We start from the raw sequence: 20,827 nt of genomic DNA, 5'->3' as shown, positions 1-20,827 counted from the left end.
AATAGTAAAAGTTAGTATGCTGTTCTGAACATAGCATTTGCCTCTCGGTATGTCTTTCAACATTTATAAGTTTCCCTTCTGTAATGACTCAAACGTCTTGGTTTGAAGCCCCGCCTCTTCTGTTTTATGCACCTCCCTCTTTCTGCACTGTAAGCTCCTCCCCCTCTCACCTGTAACCCTGCCTCTCTCCAGCCGTCTGCTGGACTACTCGATGCTGCAGGGGGATCCGGAGGCTCTCTGGTCCCCCCTCCACAGAATTAGCACCCTGCAGCAGATCGGACGCTCTGTCAGGTCAGTGCAGTGAGGAGATCGGCCATCTATCAGCTCCTCACTGACCGCACAAAGGAGTCATCACACCAGCGCTGCTTTCCTCAACTCCTCTCAAATTAGGAGTGCTGATTGAAAATCGGTTTATTATTGGCCATGAAACAGTTCTCCTACTCTGAGATGTTTAGTTTGAGGTGGTTTTCTCCATACAGCACAGATCTGATGTTTGGGTTTTGCTTGCATTGCACGTTTGCAGACGAGTGGATTGTGATTGGAGAGAAAGAGAGAGAAAGCCTCCTCAGTGCTTGTAATGCTCAACCTAACTGCTATAAGAGCTCTGATTGGACGCTGAATGGAAACGGTACTTTGCTGATTGGTCATTAGCTGTGCTGCTTCAGTCTGATTGGACAGTCAAACTATTTGAGGAGATTGTGTTTTTTAGTTTAGAGCAGCAATTTTCAGATCTCCTGTGTTCACCAGACTAATGACACAAATCAGTTATGATGATGGATGGATGATGAAAAGATGGATAGATTCATTTTTGAACAAAAAACTGGAAAGATAATACATTTCCTAATAAGTAAATATTTCTTCAGTAGTTTTATCGCAGCTTTACCATTTCCATTTGCTTTTTGTATAGTAGACCAGGGGTTTTCAATCTGATAGATGCCACGGACCCCCCAAATATGATCAATATGAAAAAGGCATTGAGATTTTTATATAAAGACCCAATTTATTCTGAGAAAAAATTTATATCATAATCTTTTTTTTTCTACTGATTATAGTACTATACTGTTATGTGTATAATTTATTATTTACTTTATTTATTTTAATCTAATTTCTGTTTATTTCATTGAATCTAATTTTTATTTTTATTTGATCTTATTTTTATTTGTTTATTTAAATATAATTTTATTTATTTGTTTATTTGCATCTTATTTTTATTTATTTATTTTAATCTTGTATTTATATTTTTAAAATTATATTTAAAATATTTTAATCTTTTTTATTATTTATTTTACACTGCTTTCTCTTTTATTGATTTCTTTTATTTCTTTAATATTTAAAATCTTCCCTAAATTGCTTAATTTTTTTTATTTAATCTGTATTTTATTAATTACTAAACTAAACTAACTAAATTTATTGATTTATTTTCATCTTATTTCATGTATTTTTTTTATCTTGCATTTGTGTTTAATTAATCTGTTTATTTATTTTTACACTTTTTTACATCAGCATTTTCACTGACCCCCCCAGCACTCCCTTGTGGCCCCTGGGGGTCCCTAGGCCCCAGTTTGAAAACCCCTGCAGTAGCCTATAGAGCGCTTGAGCTGCTTGTGGCCTTTCTCTCATCTCCTGCCTCTTCTCTTCTCTCTGTGACCCCTGTCCCCTTCCTGTCCTCAGCTGTCTTCCTTCTCTGCGAGAGTTCTCTGGGAATCGCAGTCTGGATAACCTGGACTGCATCGGAGGCAGCTCTCCGTTCCCAAACTGGGACGATGATGACTTCAGTCAGGGCTGCAGCACGCTGGGACGCGGCAGCTGCATCAGTCAGGTCAGACTCCCTCATGACCTTTGAGTTCATTATAGGACACAAGATGCTTAATATGCATTGAATATAATGACATAAGTCTTTCTGATAAACAACTTATTTATCAGTGTGTCACTCATGACCTTTGAGATTATACACATGATCCATTGCAGCTCACAGAGCTTAGAGAAGTGAATCAGCTCAAAGACTAATTAGTAATTAAACTGACACAAATGCACAAACATAACCATATACAATTACTACAATACTAGAATGTTGCACATTTTCTGTTTGAATGCATCAATGCAGTTTTTATCATAATTACATATTTATCTGTATTTTGATAGTATGAATGCAATATTTTAATGCCCTACCACATTTTCAAACTGTGCATTAAAAACTGTAAAACTGTATCCCAAAATGCAATGCACAAGACTTTCCTTTCCATTATCAGTGTGACAAATGAACCTGAAGTAATTGCAGCGTTTCTCTCCTTTTTTGACTCATTATTTGATCAGACTGCCAATCGTTCAAAGATTTTTACCCAACAATCAAAGAAAAAGCAGACTACCCTGGTGGCCAAAAGTTTTGAATAATTCTAAATGTTTTTGAAAGAAGACTTTATTTGATCGAAAATACAGTAAAATCAGTAAAATTATGAAATATTACTACAATTTAAATTCACTGTTTTCTGTGTGAATATATGGCAAAATGTACAGTAATTTATTGCTGTGATCAAAGCTGATATTTCAGCATCATTACTCCAGTCTTCAGTGATCCTCAGAAGTTATTCTAATATGCTGATCTGCTGCTCTGTTATTAATAATGATGAATAGAAACGGAATTTTATTTAAAATACATGTAAATTTGAAATAGAATTTTTCATAAAGTTCCAAATGTCTTTACTGTCATATGTGTCACTTTATTGTAACAATTTGATTATAGTTTAACAGATATTCACATAGAAAACGGTTACTTGAAACGTGTTATTTCACAATTTTCATCAAATAAATGCAGCTTTGGTGAGCAGAAGAGACTTTCAAAAACTTTAGAAAATCAGAATTTTTCCGAACTTTTGGCAGCCAGTGTATATAATGCATAGTGGGCAGTATTCAGTTGTCAATGCCATTCTGAACGCAGCCATGCACCTGTCACTGTTCCTTCTCAATCATGCCAGCCCACATCAGCCGTTGCTTTGTCAGCAGGTGCGAGACATGGAGTTGAGCCAGCATTATGGAGACGAGCTGGAGGACATGCATCTTCACTCCCGCTGCAGAGAGCCTCCTGACATGCCCATGCCCACATGCTTCCGCTCACGCAGCCATAGTTACCTTCGAGCCATTCAGGCCGGCTGTTCTCAAGATGACGACACGGCCTCGATGGACTCTGATTCACCGCCGCCCACGACCACAACGACCGTACGCACCTACAGCAACAACACCGGTGAGTACAGACCAGCAGAGCCAGTCTGACCAGCGCTCAACCATCTCTGCTGTGCTTCTGTTACAAAAATATTTAAAAAAGAAATGCATATCAAGATTTGACGGTGTTGCTCATTGTCCTGTCCAAAAAGAGTTTGTTTTCCCTGTTTAAAATAAAAATAAAGGAGTCATGCTGTTGATCTAATCACACAAAGGAAGCTGAAGTGCTATAAAGGTCAAAAGTCAGTCATTCAAAAGTTTATATTTTAAGCAGTTTTATTTTTATTATTTACATGCCCAGTATTTATAGATGTAGGGAACTAATTCCTTTTCACTCAAGTGAATATTTCTAATATATTTCTATATTAGAGTTTATTTATTTATTTATTTGTTCATTTCTAGATACACACAAACTGTAGAGAACAAAAAAAAATCATTGCTGTTGCCCAGGATAAAGAAAACACTGAACACACACCTTTTGTGACAACTTGCCCCTACAGCAGCTCATGGGAACCTCATAATGAAACCTGCTATTATTATAGGTATTTTTAGGCAAATTAGTCATCAGACAAATCTGAAAATAAAACCATGTGACAACTAGCCCCGGTCTCTGCGTGTCATGGACTTCTGGTGTGGTGACAGTATATCTCTAGGTTTGCTAGTGTAAATTAATGTATTAATTAATGTAAATTAATGTAGAGTTGTTGATATAGAAAAATGTTGCATTAAAATAATGCTTTATACACTATTTGACCAAATTTAGCAAAAATTATTTTGTTTTATTTTTTCAATGTTGATTTAATTTTCTTGGTTTTATAATTATGAATTTGATCAATATTATTATTTATTATTATTTATAACACTTGCATATCATTACTGTTTGGTTGATTTTGATTGGTTCCGTTGTCCTCATTTGTAAGTTGCTTTGGATAAAAGCGTCTGCTAAATGACTAAATGTATGAATTTATTTAATTTCTGTATTTTTAATTTTTTGGTTTGTTTGTTTGTTTGTTTGTTTTTTATACAGTAGGCACTGCCTCCCATGACCCCTTGGACATATCATTTATAATGATTGTGTTTCTCTTGATTTTTATTTATTTATTTTTATTTATTTACTGTTTATTTTTAAATTACTCATGCACAATTATATATCCAATTATTTTATATGTTACTGTTATTTTTATTTTTTCCTGCAAATAATTTGACAAAACAGTAGTATTTTTCTTGGCAAATTCCTGCATACTTGAGAACAGAAAGAGAGGTAGAGAGACCCGCCCTCTCTCCATTTCATTCACTACTATCTTCTGAAGGGGGCGGGCCCTAGTATTTGCGTCACGCATATAAGTGGGCGGTCTATCGGTCTGTTGTCCAATCGCGTGCACGTAAAACAATGACTGACAGCTCGTTTGTCCAGTAATGATTTCCGACGCGTTGTTTCCTTCAACAATACTCCGCTGCATGTCACGAAGGCGTTTCCACACGGTTCTTTCTTTCCGCGACGTGGAAGCTCTTATGATGATGATGATGATGGTGATGTTGCGTTAATATAAATCTCAGTATACGAGCGAAACAGCGACGAGTTGAGCATCATTTCCAGCGCGAGAGCAGGTGAGAATCAGATACTTCTGTTCATGTGATGCGGACCGACATTAACCCACGTTTATCATTTAAACACTCACACAGTCACACGTGTGTGGATCTTGCTTTAGAATTGTGCTCTTTAAGATGAAAAACATTTTTTTTAAAGATATTTAATGTCCAGTGATTGTATTGGATGGTGTGATTGGTTATAATAATAATGTGTTATTATTAATTAAATTAAATCATAATATTTTATTGTGTTGGTTTATAATGATTTATGCTTGAGTTATTTGACAGGCTGATTATTATACTTTATTTATTTATTTTGAGAGAAAAATGACACTTCTACACCCTCATTCTCAAACACACCCTATAAATGCAGTGCAATGATCCCAAAACAGTTGTCATGTCAGTTTCCAAGGGGAAGTATCATCTTTAATGGGACTTAAGACGTCTGTAGAGCAGTTGAACTTGACCGCCCTGTCAGACAGGAGCATGCACTGTCAATGATTACAGCATGAAGAGGTTTTACATTACACACATCGCTCTTGTTAAAGGTGTCACTTTGCATTTAATTGCTGTGCATCGCTCTGAAGCGGGTTCATTCATCTGATAACAGGCCTTGGAGAAAATCATAGTTTGTCTGATGAAGAGGCTTCTGTTATTTTATGCACTCTTATATTTCTTTCAGATGTTTTCTGTGAAGAGTTATGGGCATCTAATCTTAAGAGCCTCATTCTCTTGTATAATGTTTTGTATTGTGCTTCCGGAAGTGCTGTATTAAGCGACAAAAGACATTCAGAGTGAGTTTTGTCAGTGCAGGGTTGAATAAATAGTCGGCCAACTCCCATGATGTTTGTACTGAAACAATGAAACAAAGCATCTAGTTTTTTCACAATGACTGACTTGTATATAAAGCATATTTCACCTGAATCATGGCATGGAGCTTAACATGTTATGGCACTGGGTCAGGTCTGTGTTTTGAAATACAAACTGTTCCTTTCGTGGAAATCAATAGATAAGGATGAGATCCCCATGAGGCTTTTTACATTCAGCTTCCAAGACTTTTTCCTGCACTTACGGGTAAGTTTTTCATGGATCTGCTCAATTATTTATCGGTTTCTCCATCTGAGCTCAAAGCTCTTGTGCTGGAGAGCCTTATGCAGCATTAATGTCATATTTGCCTTATGGTTTCTGTAGATATGCAATTCCAGGTGGTAATCTTTGTGTTGAAGTCAACATGAAATCAAAACCCATCCTTATTGTTGACTTTAAAAGCACATTCTCTGCTGCTTGATCTGATAGTCTGATCAAAACGGTGGATAGTACAAGAAGAGATATCATATCCTCTCATGGCTTTGTATACATGGCTGCTGTTGCTATAGTTCTTCTCTTTGGGGATTTACAGCATTTAAACATCAGCAGTGTTTAGAAGTAGCTGACGCAGCGACTGATGCTGCTTTCTTGGAAAGTGTCTCAAGAAACACTGGGAGGAAAATAAGCTCGTTTTAAGGAGTGCTTCATTTTTTTGCTCATCCTCATGACCTTCTAAATCCAAATACTGCGAAAGGGGAAATAATCTTCATAGCAGCTTTTGTAAAATAAACAAAAGAACCAGAAAATAACCTTAAAACTTTTAGTTTTTAGATGAATTCAACCTTTAAAGGGATAGTTTGCCTAAAAATGAAAGGTCTGTCATCATTTACTCACCCTCAAGTTTTTCCAAACGTGTGTGTTTCTTTTTTCTGCCAGCCATAAAATATATTTTGTAGATATTTTGCTGGCTGCCATTAACTTCTATGGTATGAAATAAAACACTGTGGAAGTCAAGAAGGAAATTCATACAGTTTTGGATCTTATGCACTTTTAGGCTACTACTATTTCATAGTCGACTAGGTTTTGAAGCTGTTTCTGAGGTGAGGAACACACACATCGATGAACCGTCAGCACAATAAACTAAGTGTCAACAGCAGAAAGGCCTGTAATTAGGGCTTTTATTAGTTATACAACCTTCATCACACCCAGAATTAGTGAATTAACTAACACACCCATGTCCTAGAATGTCAAATGGCAAAATAATGTGAGATTTCTCAGGTCAGAAGGTTTGGGATCTCCGTCTGCTCATTTTCACTTCATTTGTTGGTAAATGCTTTATGAAAGAGTTTTAAACGACAGAAAGCTGGATGAAGGGCCGCTCCTGTTGATTCTTGCCTGGATAATGGGAATAATTACATTTAATGTGCGTTGTGTTTATCAGGCGAAGTCTTCAATATGTTGCAGCTCAACTTATTTAATGAAATCTAACCAAAAAGTACCAAATGATGATGATTCCTCACTTTAAAGTTTTGGCTGTTTCACATATTAACTTGGAAGGCTTTATCTGGTCAAGACTTGAAGAGTAGATCAGTGTAGATGTTTATTGTGAGGTGCAGAAGTTCATCTTTCTCGTTGTGGTTTGTTGAAAGAGATTTTGACAAATGTGTCGACAGTTTCTACCATATCTCTTTCACTGACCTGTAGTTTGTTTCCTCATATTATCAGATGGGTGTTTTTAGTCTTGCTCTTGTTCCCCCCGAGGCTCATCGTCTATATGATCGTAGTAGAGACAAACAGTCTCATTCCTCATTCCTGTTGGACAGAAATGCAAAACTGATGTTAGATGTGAGACCGCTGATGTATTTTGTCAGGATGGTGCTGACAGCTTTTATCTGTCTGATCTTTTGACACTTGACACATAAAGCTCATTCTGATTCTGATTGAGATGTGTGTGTTTGTGTAGTAGAGCCGAAACAGGTTCAAGGAAAAAAAGGGAGTAAAAATGGAAATAAATTGGAATGAGTGGATTGTGCATCAGTTGAGCTTTACGATGCATTTAATCTACATCTACAACATATCAGCTCCAGTTTGGCTCATGAACCGTAGCTTTGCTGTTATTGTGTCATGCAACATCTTCACGTATTCATTATCAAATTTGTCACATTGCATCTGCTTTATCACGCATTATGCCAAAAAAAAAACATCTTAACCATGCTGAATGTTCCTAATGGTTTTGTTCATCATGGGAAAGTTTCCATATTTTGCACATTTCCCACACTAAAGGCCAAATCCACATAATGACCCAACCCTTACAGATTCCAGTGGCGTTGGTCACCGCATCGCTCCGATTTAGAGCTCGTATTCCACCGAAGGTTCATTCCACTTGAGTAAGCAACTAAAACAATGACCCTGATTCTTTTACATCAGTTGCATTTATAAGCTGTATTCTACATAAAGCTTCTTATTTCCGTCTTACAGGATTTGTGTTGTTTACTGTGTTACTAGTCAGGATTTTTCCTAATTATTTCCAAAGAAAAGTAAAAGCATCTAGAATATTATTCAGCAAAACATAACAAGCTCATTTGGAGAGATTGTTTTGAGGAATAGATGTCATAATGCATTACGGATTAAAAATGTTTTTTCCCTCATAAAGACCATGTTTGATCTAGTTTCATTGTATACAGTAAAAGAAATTAAAGCTACATCAACGTTTAAAGTCTTTCAGATGTGGCATTTAGTTTGCATTGAACAAAGCTCAGATTAGAAGCTCTGTGACTGTCAATGCCAAGATGCTCCATTAGCAGTGGATGCTTATTACCACAATACACCTGCCATATCGGAAAGGTCAAGATCCGTGAACATTGAATTAACAGCAACAGTCCCATGCATCAGATTTTCATAAGATTTGGTTTGTCATAAACGTCACACAGTTCTGCATACTGAAAATCCATGCTAAATCAAACGAGAGTTGGTGAAACGCTCTAGTCTAGTAAAATAATATGGTGAAACCCTTAACATCATAACCAAACGAAGCATGCTTATGAGGTCACATGACTGTCTCAAACATGACCTCTCCAACAATAGGCTCCGTCTAGACCTGGACTGTGACTGAGAGGAGTTCTGCAGAAGTATGTCACAGACATGAGCTTGGAATGTTGGAGTGATGATGTCACAGTGGTGTTTTGTCTTCTGGCGCTATGCAACAGTGAGAATCACCTTCTGAATCACACACTGATACTGGCGTTGTCTGATTCACACTGCTTTCACTTTGACCGGATGACTTTAAGATGATTAACATGAGCTGTTCACATCCTCAGACTCGTTTCCATGGCAATGTTCATTATAACACTAAAATGAGTCGTGTGGCTTTATTAATAACAGCAGAACACTTCATCGTTCATTATACATGTCTTTATGCTCTCGCAAAATACTGAAGATGTGCATCAGGTTTATTACATATCTGTCCATCCATCCTTATTTTTTGCATAAACATTATTATCGTGATAATTAAGCACATTTAAAAAACCTTATGTACTCGGATGTTTTACTGTTTTGTAGTTGCCATTATTCTCAATGTTCATTGTTTTTATATTCTTATAAACGTCATATCGTATTTTTACTTAATGCAAAATATAATTTCTGTAATTTCAAAATATTGTGGTATTTTACAGTTGAAATATGACTTGAGCTGGATTTTTCTAAAAGCATTTTGGTGCCAAATGCTTTTTTAAAACTTTTTAAATCTTTTTTTTTTTTTAAACATATTTACTTATTTAATTTTAAAAGTTTGACAGATTTATTTCTAGTCTGAAACTTTGACATAACACAGCGTATGGAATTAGTAACGGCTAATGGGATCGATCTGCACGTCCTAATTGAAAACTATCATCATAGAGAGCTTTCCATCCAAAGTTTAAAGTGATTTCTACTTAATGTACTTGAGGAAAGTAGTGCTTTGCTTCTAGAATAAGGTTTTGAGTTGGGTTTCGCACAAAGAACTGGTCATTAACAAGACCCTCTCCGCTTTAGTGTTGTTCAGCGAGTTATTAACATTCTCTCATGGCTCAGTAAATGTCTCGTTTCATTCACAATGCATTTAATTTGCGCAAGCAAGCCTCTGAAACCCGGGATTTCTAGCCTAATGAATGATTTATGCAGAAGCATAGAGTCTTTCCACAGGCGATCTAGGATGCTGACACAGACATTACAGCAGCTGCTCCAAACAGACCCGTAAAAATACACCAGCTGCATCTAATGCAGATTTCATAATGGCCCTCTTACTGTTGAATTCCAGCGACTGAAGCCCTTCTGAACTGCTCTTTCAGACAGTCTGTGAAGGCGCAGATGTGAATACTGAAGAGAACGAAGGATTATTGCGATCATGGCCACACCTGAATGATAAAGTCATCATTAGTCAGACTGGATGGCTCTCACACACACACACACACACACACACCACACCAGTGTTGACTCAGTGAAATAGTCAAGTGACTGTGACATTAGCTATTTAAGATATGAAGGCATCACTATAAAGAGAGTTTTAGATGTGCGAATGGACATTTCTGAATTGAAATTTGGTGGATTTTAAGGTGTTTGTCTCTAAAGGCTGAATAACCAATTTAACCTTCACAACAAAAATGTAGGAATTGACGCTGCTTCGTAACGTCTGGATGACAGGGATCTTTTGAGAGCAGAAAAAATCTGATATTGAGGAAGTTTGAGAAATCCAGCTCTATCTTAGTTAAGGCACGCAAACAGATATTTGTTGGTGGCCTTTAGCTTGTCATGTTTCATTCCCGCCTTAATCAAACACTCATCTACCAATCAATGTTTGCAGAAGATCTTCCACCTGACGATTAATAAATATGATATGTCTGTTGAGAAAACACGCCTGTCATTTGCTTATTGCTTTGCAAGTGATTTATTGTCCTCTGGTTTTCTGTCATCAAAACAATAATGAAATAATGGGAAATAATGAACGTGAGCCAGACAGAATGCACATAAGACAATATCTACATTTAATAATTGGCATTTGGTTAAAATGATCCAATAACCCACTACACTGTAAAAAAAAAAAAAAAATCAACCAACTTAAAATTTTAAGGCAACCAGCTTCTGCAGATTTGAGTTCTCTCAACTTATTTTTGTAAGAGATTCTCAACTTTTTGTTGTATAACTTTAACTGAGAACTCAAAAATCTGCTGAAGCTGGTTGCCTTAAAATATTAAGTTGGCTCAACTTTTTTTTTTTTTTTTTTTTTTTTTACAGTGTAGGCGTATCTAACAAACAGAAGTGGAAAGTTGTTTTAATAATAATGATAATTTGTTACATTTATATAGCTTTTCTGGGTACTGTGCTTTACATAGTGCTTTACGTAGAAGGGGAATCTCCTCAACTACCAGCTTTAGAGAGAGAGCGTGTGCTATTTTGATTAGAGTTTCTTTAGAAGAACTTGCCCTGATGATTCATTCGCAGAAACCCCAAGTTGCATCTGTAAATTTCTCCCCTTTAACGCAGTAAATTAACAAGCTGATCTCAGCCAACTATCTTCCCCTTCATATATTCAGGAGCTGATGCTGACTCATCAGTTTTAACATGAGCGCACGCATGTAGATCAGCTTTTGTCCGTATGTTTGCGAATGCGCTGGGCTTATGAGCTGTCATGAGAGCTCATTTAACATGTACAGCTGCACTACATGTGTTTGGAGTCTCAGTATGGCTTTGTCATTTTAGGAAAGGAAAGTTTTTATGAATATTATGCTGGATCTGAATTTTTGTGTCTAGTGGCAGCATGTTTCTGTATGATGTTTGAGGATGAAACATACATACGGCTCTGACGCTCAGATTTACGACACACAGGATTCCTGTGGGCTTGTTATGTTTGGCATCGTTTCCGTCTGCCAACTCCACCCGAGTGCTGCGGCGGCGCTGTGAACTCACACCGAGACACACACATACTGGGGTTACAATGGGCATATATTGGGCAAAATAAAATCTTTCTCTTCTCTGCATTTCTCCTCTTTTTTAGCTTGCTTCCTAATCTAGTTGTCTGATAAACCAGGCATTGTATAGTGTGGCTGATTGCTTTTGTTACTCTTTTGTAAGTCACTTTTTAGAAATGCATCTGCTAAATGCATAATGTAAATGTAATCCACTTTATTTCTCTCTCTGTCTTGATTTTAAATCCAGTAACCCATTAAAAATTGCTGATACAATCAATTATGTGAACAAATAAATGAATGAGGTCAAATACTCTTATGCACTCAAATGCAGCAGGATCTGTCAGATATTTTAGTGCGTTTGTGGATCTTTCTTTACAACTCAGACTGATATTTTGTTATCTAATGCAGTGACATGCAGAGATTTTAGCGTGGCTTTGGAGTCCAGATACATTTCAGGGCCGCTGCGGGGCTGGAAAAACAACTGTGTTGTTGGAAAGAGAGGTTGACGTCAAAGTCACTGCTATTATAAACCTGGACAAAACACACACACACACACAGACACAGACATATGTACACGCTGAGAGCTGTGAGGATGAGACCAGACTACAGCTGAGAATTAGTGCTAGTTGTTATTAGTATATAGATTTATTGTTGTGTTTGCCAACAGCCTTTGATTTTGCTCATCAATCTTTGCCTTTGCAAGTTTGTGTGTTTGAGTCAGCTTTAATATTCAATTTTAGATATATCTATATATATATATATATATATATATATATATACATACATACACACTCTTGTCTGAATTTGAATTTATATTTATGGATTTACAGTGAATTTAAATATATTTGTAATTTTTACTTCACTATTAACAGCACTACTGAATAATTATTGAACCTTTTACAGCAGCAACTTTTTCATTTTGAAGCAATAAATGCATGGCATCAAAATAAATGTGTTACCATTAATATAGCAAGACATCAACGTTATTTAAAAAATTAAATACAATAATTGGTTGTATATATCATTGTACTTGTTTTTAAGATATTCATGTGTATTATGTATTCATTGTTGTAGCCTAACAATCATTTAGTTATTGTGTCAGACAGGGCCATGCATACAGACATTTTATATGTAAAATTCTATTAATATGTGATTTCTGACAATTAATTTGAATTTATTATAATTTTTTTTTTTTTTTTTAAAGTCTTAAATATATATAAAAATAAGAGTGTGTGTGTACTTGCATACATTCAAATATACATCACGTCAACCACCGGAGTGATTTCATGTCTTGCATACTATCTTTCCATCAGTCTCATCCCTCTAATGTTTTATGTTTCTTTCTCTCCGTGTCTGCAGTCTCCACATGTATGACCACCTGTAAGAAGGTGGCTCCGCCTCCTGTTCCCCCTCGCACCACCTCCAAACCCTTCATCTCCGTCACCGTGCAGAGCAGCACCGAGTCCGCGCAGGACTGCTACCCCGACCACCACGACCGCAAGAGCGAGGCCAACAGCCAATCAGGACGCAGCAACTCCTCCGATAGCCTCGACAGCCTGGCCAAAGGGTCACGACCCCAGCATCCTGTAGCGCCGCCCCGTGAACCCCAGATCCCAGCGGCCGTGGTCATCTCTCCCAACCCGCTCCGAGAGTCCCATCATGAGCAGGTGAAGGGGGAGGCGCTCGCTGCAGACAAACCCCCTGTAGACCCCGCCCCGAGACGGAAACTCTCCTCCATTGGGATTCAAGTGAGTTTATTGAGCTCAGGCTGTCACACACTTCAATATGAGTGGATTTTAGTGTTGCAGACCTTGAAATGGGTCATATGACTAGGGTTGGTTATCATTTGAATTTGATCAATTCTGATTCTTATCGATTCCCAAAAACATGTTTTATTGGATTGTACTGTTTTTAATGTAAATAGACAACGGTTTTATTCAGAGGTGTGTCTAACTGATGTAGCTATTTAAAAATGTATCACCAGAATGTATTTTAGAAGTTTTGTCTGAAATGCCTTTTATAACCTTTTGTTAACTGCATACCTTGTATAATTTATTCAGAGATCACCATGAAAATAACCTTGATGCTGGCATGGCGTTAAAAAGTGAATAAATAAATAAATATCGATTCCCAGTTTCGATTCCAATGTGGTTAAAAAAATTTTTTAGGTACATTTAGATATCAAACATAATTATTCTGTCTCTTTTTGCAAAACATTTATTTGCTGCTGAATACCATGAAAATAAAAATCAGCCAGCTTCAGTTCAGCTTCATTGTCAGAGGTTGTAGTTCTCTGATAATTCTGAAGAATTCTGAATGATTCGGTGACTCACTCAACGATTTCATTACTGGATGAGTCCGTGTTTCTGAACAAATCTCTTGAATGAATGATTCAAAGACAAAAGCATTTTTAATAGCCCCTTTTCAGCATACAGGAATTGATTTGAAATTTAAATTTTACAAGTATCTGATTCCTGACTTTAAGTATCCGATTCTGGAATTGGAATTGATTTTCGATTCCCAACCCTACATATGACGATGCTAAAAATAACATTATTTTGTGTATTTGGTGTAATGCAATGCGTTTACGCGTCGTGTAGGTTTTTACTTAAAAAAAAATCTTTAAGATAGAGTTTTCATTTGTCCATTTATGAGCCAACCATAATGTAATAGGAAGAATGACACCTTGACTGTCCGCCACGGTTGCCTCTATCAGCCTGTAGGCGCAGTTGTGTCTGGAGGAGTCGGGTCCGAATTGGCGCGAAAATTCACAAAATATGACGTCATGCACGTTCTCGTCTACAGCGGTAACCGCTAGCGGTAGTGTTTGAAATGGACTCTGCAGACGGAAAGAAGCGACCAGCCTCCAGCACAACCCAGACACCCACGAAAACTCCTCGTAAGCTTAAAAAAAAAAAAAAAAGCCTTATCTAGTGCTCTCCGAGAACGAGCATGAGACTGGCTGCACTTCCTCTAACGGCCACTGGTGTCAGTAACTGTTAGAAATTTCAGAACTTACGCAGTGCTCCTTTAAGGTTAAAAAAACACATTATTTTCCACATACTAAACATTATTGTTGCTCCCCTCTGTCCTGCTTTTCTGAAACACTTTGATTTTTGAAAAGCACGGTGTGCTCTGATTGGCCAGCTGTCCAGTCCGTTGTAATTGGCCGAATACCTCAAGCCTGTGACGGAGATGTAACGCCCCTTACCATATTTGGAAATCTCCACGACTTCAATACTACAACAAGAATAAAAGTTACATCGTCTTTCTTTGCGCAAACATTTGGACGGTGTTATGCAAATCTCCCCACACCGTGATGTAGACATGTGGGGGTGTGTTTAAATGAGGTGTTTTAGGGTGTGGACGAGGTTTTACTTTTATAAAGAATATTTTTTGGGTTTGAGACTTTAGTCTTTGCAACTTTACGGATCTTATATATACACAAACGGCTTGTAACTCTCCAAAGAGAAAGGAAAACTTGAAATCGCATCATATGACCCCTTTAAGTTGAGTGCTGATATTTCACTGCTGTTTGTAGGTCGACTGTATTCAGGAAATCCAGGCTAAAGTAGAGACGCCACCGCTGGCCAGATTCCAGTCCATCGGAGTTCAAGTGGAGGACGGCTGGACGTGAGTTTGTTTCACTTCCTGTTTCTTGCTCACTGTATAATAAACCTAGTCTCAGAAGCAGAACTCAACTGTAAACAGCCACTTTTTCAACAGCCTTGGCTTAGTACTGGAAGTATTTTTCCTCATTCAGTTTTTCTATATTCTTTTTGGAAGATTCATTAATAAAGAGAGTCTTGAACCAAACCAGCCAACTCTGTTTTTGAAAATAAGAGCAAAAACTGTTACACTATAGGGAAATAAAGCAAATATCGAATAACATTATTGTAATAACAATGCAATTATTATATGCATATGTACATATCAGTAAGATTTGTTTTACAAGCAAATAATACTTTTATTCACCAAGGATGCATTAAATTGACCAAAATGACAGTAAAGGCATTTACAATTCAATTATTATAATTAAATTATAGTATGATTATACAAAAGTTTTCCATTTCAAATAAATGCTGTTCTTTTGAACTTGCTATTCATCAAAAAATCCTGAAAGAAATGCTCGGTTTCCACAAAAATATTAAACAAACGGCTTGCCATCACAGAAATTAATTACTATTTAAAATTAGTGCTGTCAAACGATTAATCGCATCCAAAATAAAAGTTTTTGTTTACATAATGTGTGTATATTTATTAAGTATATATAAATACACGCACATGCATGTGTATATTTAAGAAAACTGTTGTTTATACATTTTAAGTTTTTATATATAATATCAATTATATGGATATAGAAATATTTTCTATAAAAAATATAAAAAGTATAAAATATGTACTGTATGTGTGTGTATTTATATATAAATAATAAATATACACACATTATGTAAACAAAAACTTTTATTTTGGATGCGATTAATTGTTTGACAGCACTGTTTAAAATATATTAATATTTAACAATATTACTGATTTTACTGTGTTTTTAATAAAATAAATGCAGTCTTGATGAGCAGATGCTTTTTTTTTCAAAAACATTTTTAAAAAATCTGACTGACTCAACTTTTTATAACAATTAAATAATTTTGAACAATTTTAAAAATATATTTTTATAACTGCATTTTTTATTGTTGCATATCATTAAATTATCAAAAACATTAATTCATTTTAAATATTTCTTTGTCAAGTTAAAAAGTGTTTAATATTAATAAATGAATGAATTCCTTAATTGTTTTTAGTGGCATTCTCAGTGTAGTAGACTGAAAGCATTAGCGAATCAGCTCAACATCTTTTAAAGGAATGCTCTGCTCTACTTGATTAAACGCTGTCTTTAATTTTGTCTCATTGTATCTGATGTCAAACACAGATCTGCACGCAGTGCATGCCAACATCACTGGCCTGTGAAGATGCCAGAATCCCGAGCCAAGCTGTACTCGCTCGATAGGGCATATATTTTCATGCTCCAGCTCAAATATGGCCTAGTTTCTGCTGTTTAGTGCAGCGTTAAACAGAATCTAATGGGAGACTGTGTGTAGTTTAGACTGTCTGGAGTTGGACGTGTAATTGATATGATAAGTGACTTAATTTGACTCATAACTCTGTGTGTGTGTGTGTTAGTTTCAGCCGCTCCAGTAGCATGGCCTCTCGGCAAGAGACGGACTCAGACACACAAGATCTCTCGCTCACGTCACTGACGTTCCTGTCCAACTCCAAACACACTGAGAAGAAAGTCATGGTCAACAGCGCCAGTCAATCGGTGGACTCGCCTCCGCAGCTCTCCCTCGACAACGGTAACCATGACAACGACATGGCGGTGACGACCAGTGGCCCCTCCCGACAGATCCTGACCAATCGCTCGACCACGCAGAGCAGCTCCTCGTCCTTCTCAGAGAGTCTGGATCCGGCCCTCGACCCGTCATCCCTCCCGCCGCCCGACCCCTGGCTGGAGAGCGGGAACGGGACAGGGAACGGGGGTCCCGCCCATCCACTGATGGGGGCCACAGGGGCCACTGCATGCCGGCGGGACGGTCACTGGTTCCTGAAGCTCCTGCAGGCCGAGACGGGCCGGATGGAGGGATGGTGCAGTCAGATGGAGAAAGAGACCAAAGAGCACCAGCTCTCAGAGGAGGGTAAGACCGCATATCTGGTCCTTGGTGTGTTCTGATAGACTAGAGATCGTAGGGTGGTCCTCCAAAATCTAAAGACCCTGAATGCTCTCACATATGTGACCCTGGACCACAAAACCAGTCATAAGGCTCATTTTTTTTAAATTGAGCTTTAACAATCTTCTAAAAGCTGAATAAATAAGTTTTCCATTTGATGTATGGTTTATTAAGATACAACTATTTGAAAATCTAGAAACTGAGGCTTTAATATAATCAAAATATTTTGGTAAAATTGACCTTGAAAGTTGTCCAAATGAAGTCCTTAGCAATGCATATTACTATTCAAAAACTAAATTTTGATATATTTACGGTAGGAAATTTACAAAATATCTTCTTGGAACATGAACGTTACTTAATATCCTAATGATTTTTGGCATACAGTGTATTTTTGTCTATTGCTACAAATATACCCCAGCGACTTAAGACTGGTTTTGTGCTCCAGGGTCACATGTACTGTATGTGATGTGTTTGTTTCTGTGTGTGTGTGTGTGTGTGTGTCATATATCAAACCAGCAAATAGAAAGGTGTTTATTCCGATGAAGTGCACTAATCTACATGATTAATACAAATCAGTGTATTAACGTCTGACAAAACTGTGAAGATACACACATATAATCACACACACTGGCTTAGACGCATCCATTTTTTCCCATCCTATTATTTTTATACTGTGGTAATTATATGTGCTATATTTAGACATCCTTATATTTTAATTAAGACCTTATATAGTCAGGCATACAGTGCTAATAAAATATAAATATTATATGAAAAACTTACAAAACCTAAATAAAAAAACTAATTAGAAATGTTATAAAAAATAAACGGCTAATAAATAAAGCTACATAGTTTGTACATATATATTAGGGATGTAACGATATCAAAATCTCATGATACGATATGAAGTCCACGATGTGTGATATTTATTGCGATTATTATTATTATTATTATTATTATTATTATTAAAAAAAAAGACAAATGAAGAATTGGAAAAAAATGAAAATTTTGTACATTTTACAGTTAAATTATTCTATCTAATGCACTTTGAGAGTTCAAAATGAAGAGCTCCAACCCATGTTTCTTACCTTCAGTCAGAAAAAGTCTGAAAGTGAATTGATTTGTAGCTGAACTTTAAAGGGGACTCAGCCCTCTTTTTATTTGTGATATACGGTCTCAGTCTAAATTACATTCACACTGGGGTTTTAGGAAGCCAAACAAATTAAAATATAACCGTAATAGCCATATATGTTGTGTGCTCACAAACACACGCTAAACTCTGATTACGAGCTGATCGTCTGAACGAAGTGCACGCTTCGCTTAAAAACACGCAGCAAAAACTCTCGATGAAAGAATTAAGCCTTTCGGTTTTAGTTCGTTTGACAGATACTGTGCCAAATCATAAAGGCCCAAAACACAACTTTAAAAAACTATTATGTTAGAATAAGAGAAGTATAAACACATTTTAAAAACTACACTTTTTGCCTTTTCATATCATCATGTGACCACGATATTGAGACAGTTTTGCTATCACGATATTGATCATATTGTTACATCCGTACCCTAATATATGTATGTGTGTATATATGTGTGTGTGTGTGTATATATATATATATATATATATATATATATATATATATATATATATATATATATATATATATATATATATATATATATATATATATATATATATAATATACTATATTAATATTCTAAATGTTAGATCGAGAACCTAATAAAAAGGACAAAAGCACATGACAAAATGATTAAAACTTCAGCTATAATTTAAAAGGAAAACTGAATGTATTAATATACTAAATATTAGATGAAAAACTTGAGACTTAAACAAAAAAAACTAAAACTTAGAAGTATTACTGAAAAAATCAGTTTGTTGGTGCTATAATTACTAAAACTGAAAGAAAAGAAAAATGAATTCAAGCTAAATAGAAGTATTAAAAAAATGAATGACTAAAAACTGAAAATATAAGAGCTAATTCAAAATATTATCAAATACAATAGCAGTATATAAAATGCCTCAAATAGCACTGCTGTGGGTGATTTCATTAGTTAGACCTTTTGAAGTGGCACACAGGCTTTGATTTCTCTTAATGAATGAAGAAAGTGCCTCATTAATTAGGTTAATTACATGTGTTCTGAGCAGCGCTAGTGTTTCTACCATTCTTCACAGGCTCTGTTTGTCTGTTATATACGCCTGGTTGAGTTCATTAGTTTTCCTCCAAACACATCTCTCTCTCTCTCTCTCTCTCTCTCTCTCTCGGTCTGTAGTTTTGGGGAAGGTCCGTACCGCGGTGGGCTGCGCTCAGCTCCTCATGTCCCAGAAGTTCCAGCAGTTCAGAGGCCTGTGTGACCAAAACCTAGTAGGTCAATCACAGCGGTTCACGCTCAAAATGCTCCTGTGTTGTTTATTCTGTGAAACACTGAGTATGTCTTAACACACGCTTCCAGTGGGCAAAATGATTTATTTTCAGCGTTTCATTTGCTGAGACAGAAGTACACAGCATACGGAGCAGAATACATTTGTGTATATTATTCGCAAAACTGCTGTTATCTTCAATTTATGTAAGAATGATTTTACACATAGTATACACAAATTAATTCTGCTTGTGTTCATTAAAGGGACAGTTCTCCTAAAAATGAAAGTTGAGTTGTTCCAAACCTGTACGAGTTTCTTTCTTCTGTTGAGCATAAAAGACATTTTGAAGAATGTTGTTAACCAAACAGTTGCTGTAACCCATTGACTTGTACATTATGGGGGAAAAATGCTAAGAAACTCAACAAGGACATCAGCTGTTCAGACCATTCTGTATTTCAGTCTGTTTTTGTACGTCAGCTGAAATACAGCATCTGACTAAAATATCAAATCAGCTTCTCCGAATCAGAAAACGCCAAGAGCAAGGCATTCATGAGCAACAGAAGTGCTTCTCTTGAGATGTGTCGCCTCCTTGTGGACGGCTGAAGATACACTTGTGTGAAGTGCTGTTCCATATTATATTTTTTCCTCCCTGTCTGATCAGAATGTGAACGCAAACCCGAGACCCACGGCTCAAGATCTGGCTGGGTTTTGGGATCTTCTTCAGCTCTCAATAGAAGACATCAGCCTCAAGTTTGACGAGCTTTATCATCTCAAATCAAACGACTGGAAGCTGCAAGGAGACTCGCCGGAGAAGCAGGTACAAACACGGCTAATGAAATAAATATAGAAATAGATGCCATGCAGATGATAAACTGCAAATATACTAGACTCTCGGTGTTGTTTTAGTATTATTTATAGTATTTGTTAGAATTTGGCATTAGCTTTTATTTTTATATTTTCAGTTTTTGTTTTGTTTATAATATTCCTATTTAGCTCAAATTCATTTTTATTTTAATTTCTTTTAGTAATTATAATATGTCAACTTAAACCAAAATAAAAATGTTACTGAAATATAAGTATTTTTTTTTATATAGATATGTTTCTGTTTAGTTTTAATTTACACAAACAGTCAAAAGCTTAGAATGCTTTTGGAGGAAGTCTCTTCACCAAGGCTG

The 20,827-nt window shown here is 36.4% G+C and overlaps 1 protein-coding gene across 1 annotated transcript in view; it reads left to right on the top strand.

Annotated features, from left to right (window-relative positions):
* Positions 1–20,827, top strand: part of dlgap4b (discs, large homolog-associated protein 4b) — a gene marked incomplete at its 5' end in the record, with an annotated part of 33,645 nt that overhangs the window by 7,138 nt on the left and 5,680 nt on the right. The window contains 8 exons of the mRNA XM_079377368.1: positions 193–291; positions 1,672–1,819; positions 3,001–3,238; positions 12,915–13,303; positions 15,097–15,188; positions 16,734–17,245; positions 19,565–19,656; positions 20,314–20,469. Of these exons, the coding sequence (XP_079233494.1) occupies positions 193–291; positions 1,672–1,819; positions 3,001–3,238; positions 12,915–13,303; positions 15,097–15,188; positions 16,734–17,245; positions 19,565–19,656; positions 20,314–20,469 (1,726 nt within the window). The remainder of the gene's footprint in view (positions 1–192; positions 292–1,671; positions 1,820–3,000; positions 3,239–12,914; positions 13,304–15,096; positions 15,189–16,733; positions 17,246–19,564; positions 19,657–20,313; positions 20,470–20,827) is intronic.

The sequence above is a fragment of the Barbus barbus genome (genome assembly GCF_936440315.1).
Source record: "Barbus barbus genome assembly, chromosome: 25".
In the NCBI taxonomy this organism is placed as follows: Eukaryota; Metazoa; Chordata; class Actinopteri; order Cypriniformes; family Cyprinidae; genus Barbus; species Barbus barbus.
The sequence above is the reverse complement of the archived record's forward strand: the minus strand, read 5'-3'. Positions and strand labels throughout refer to the sequence as shown.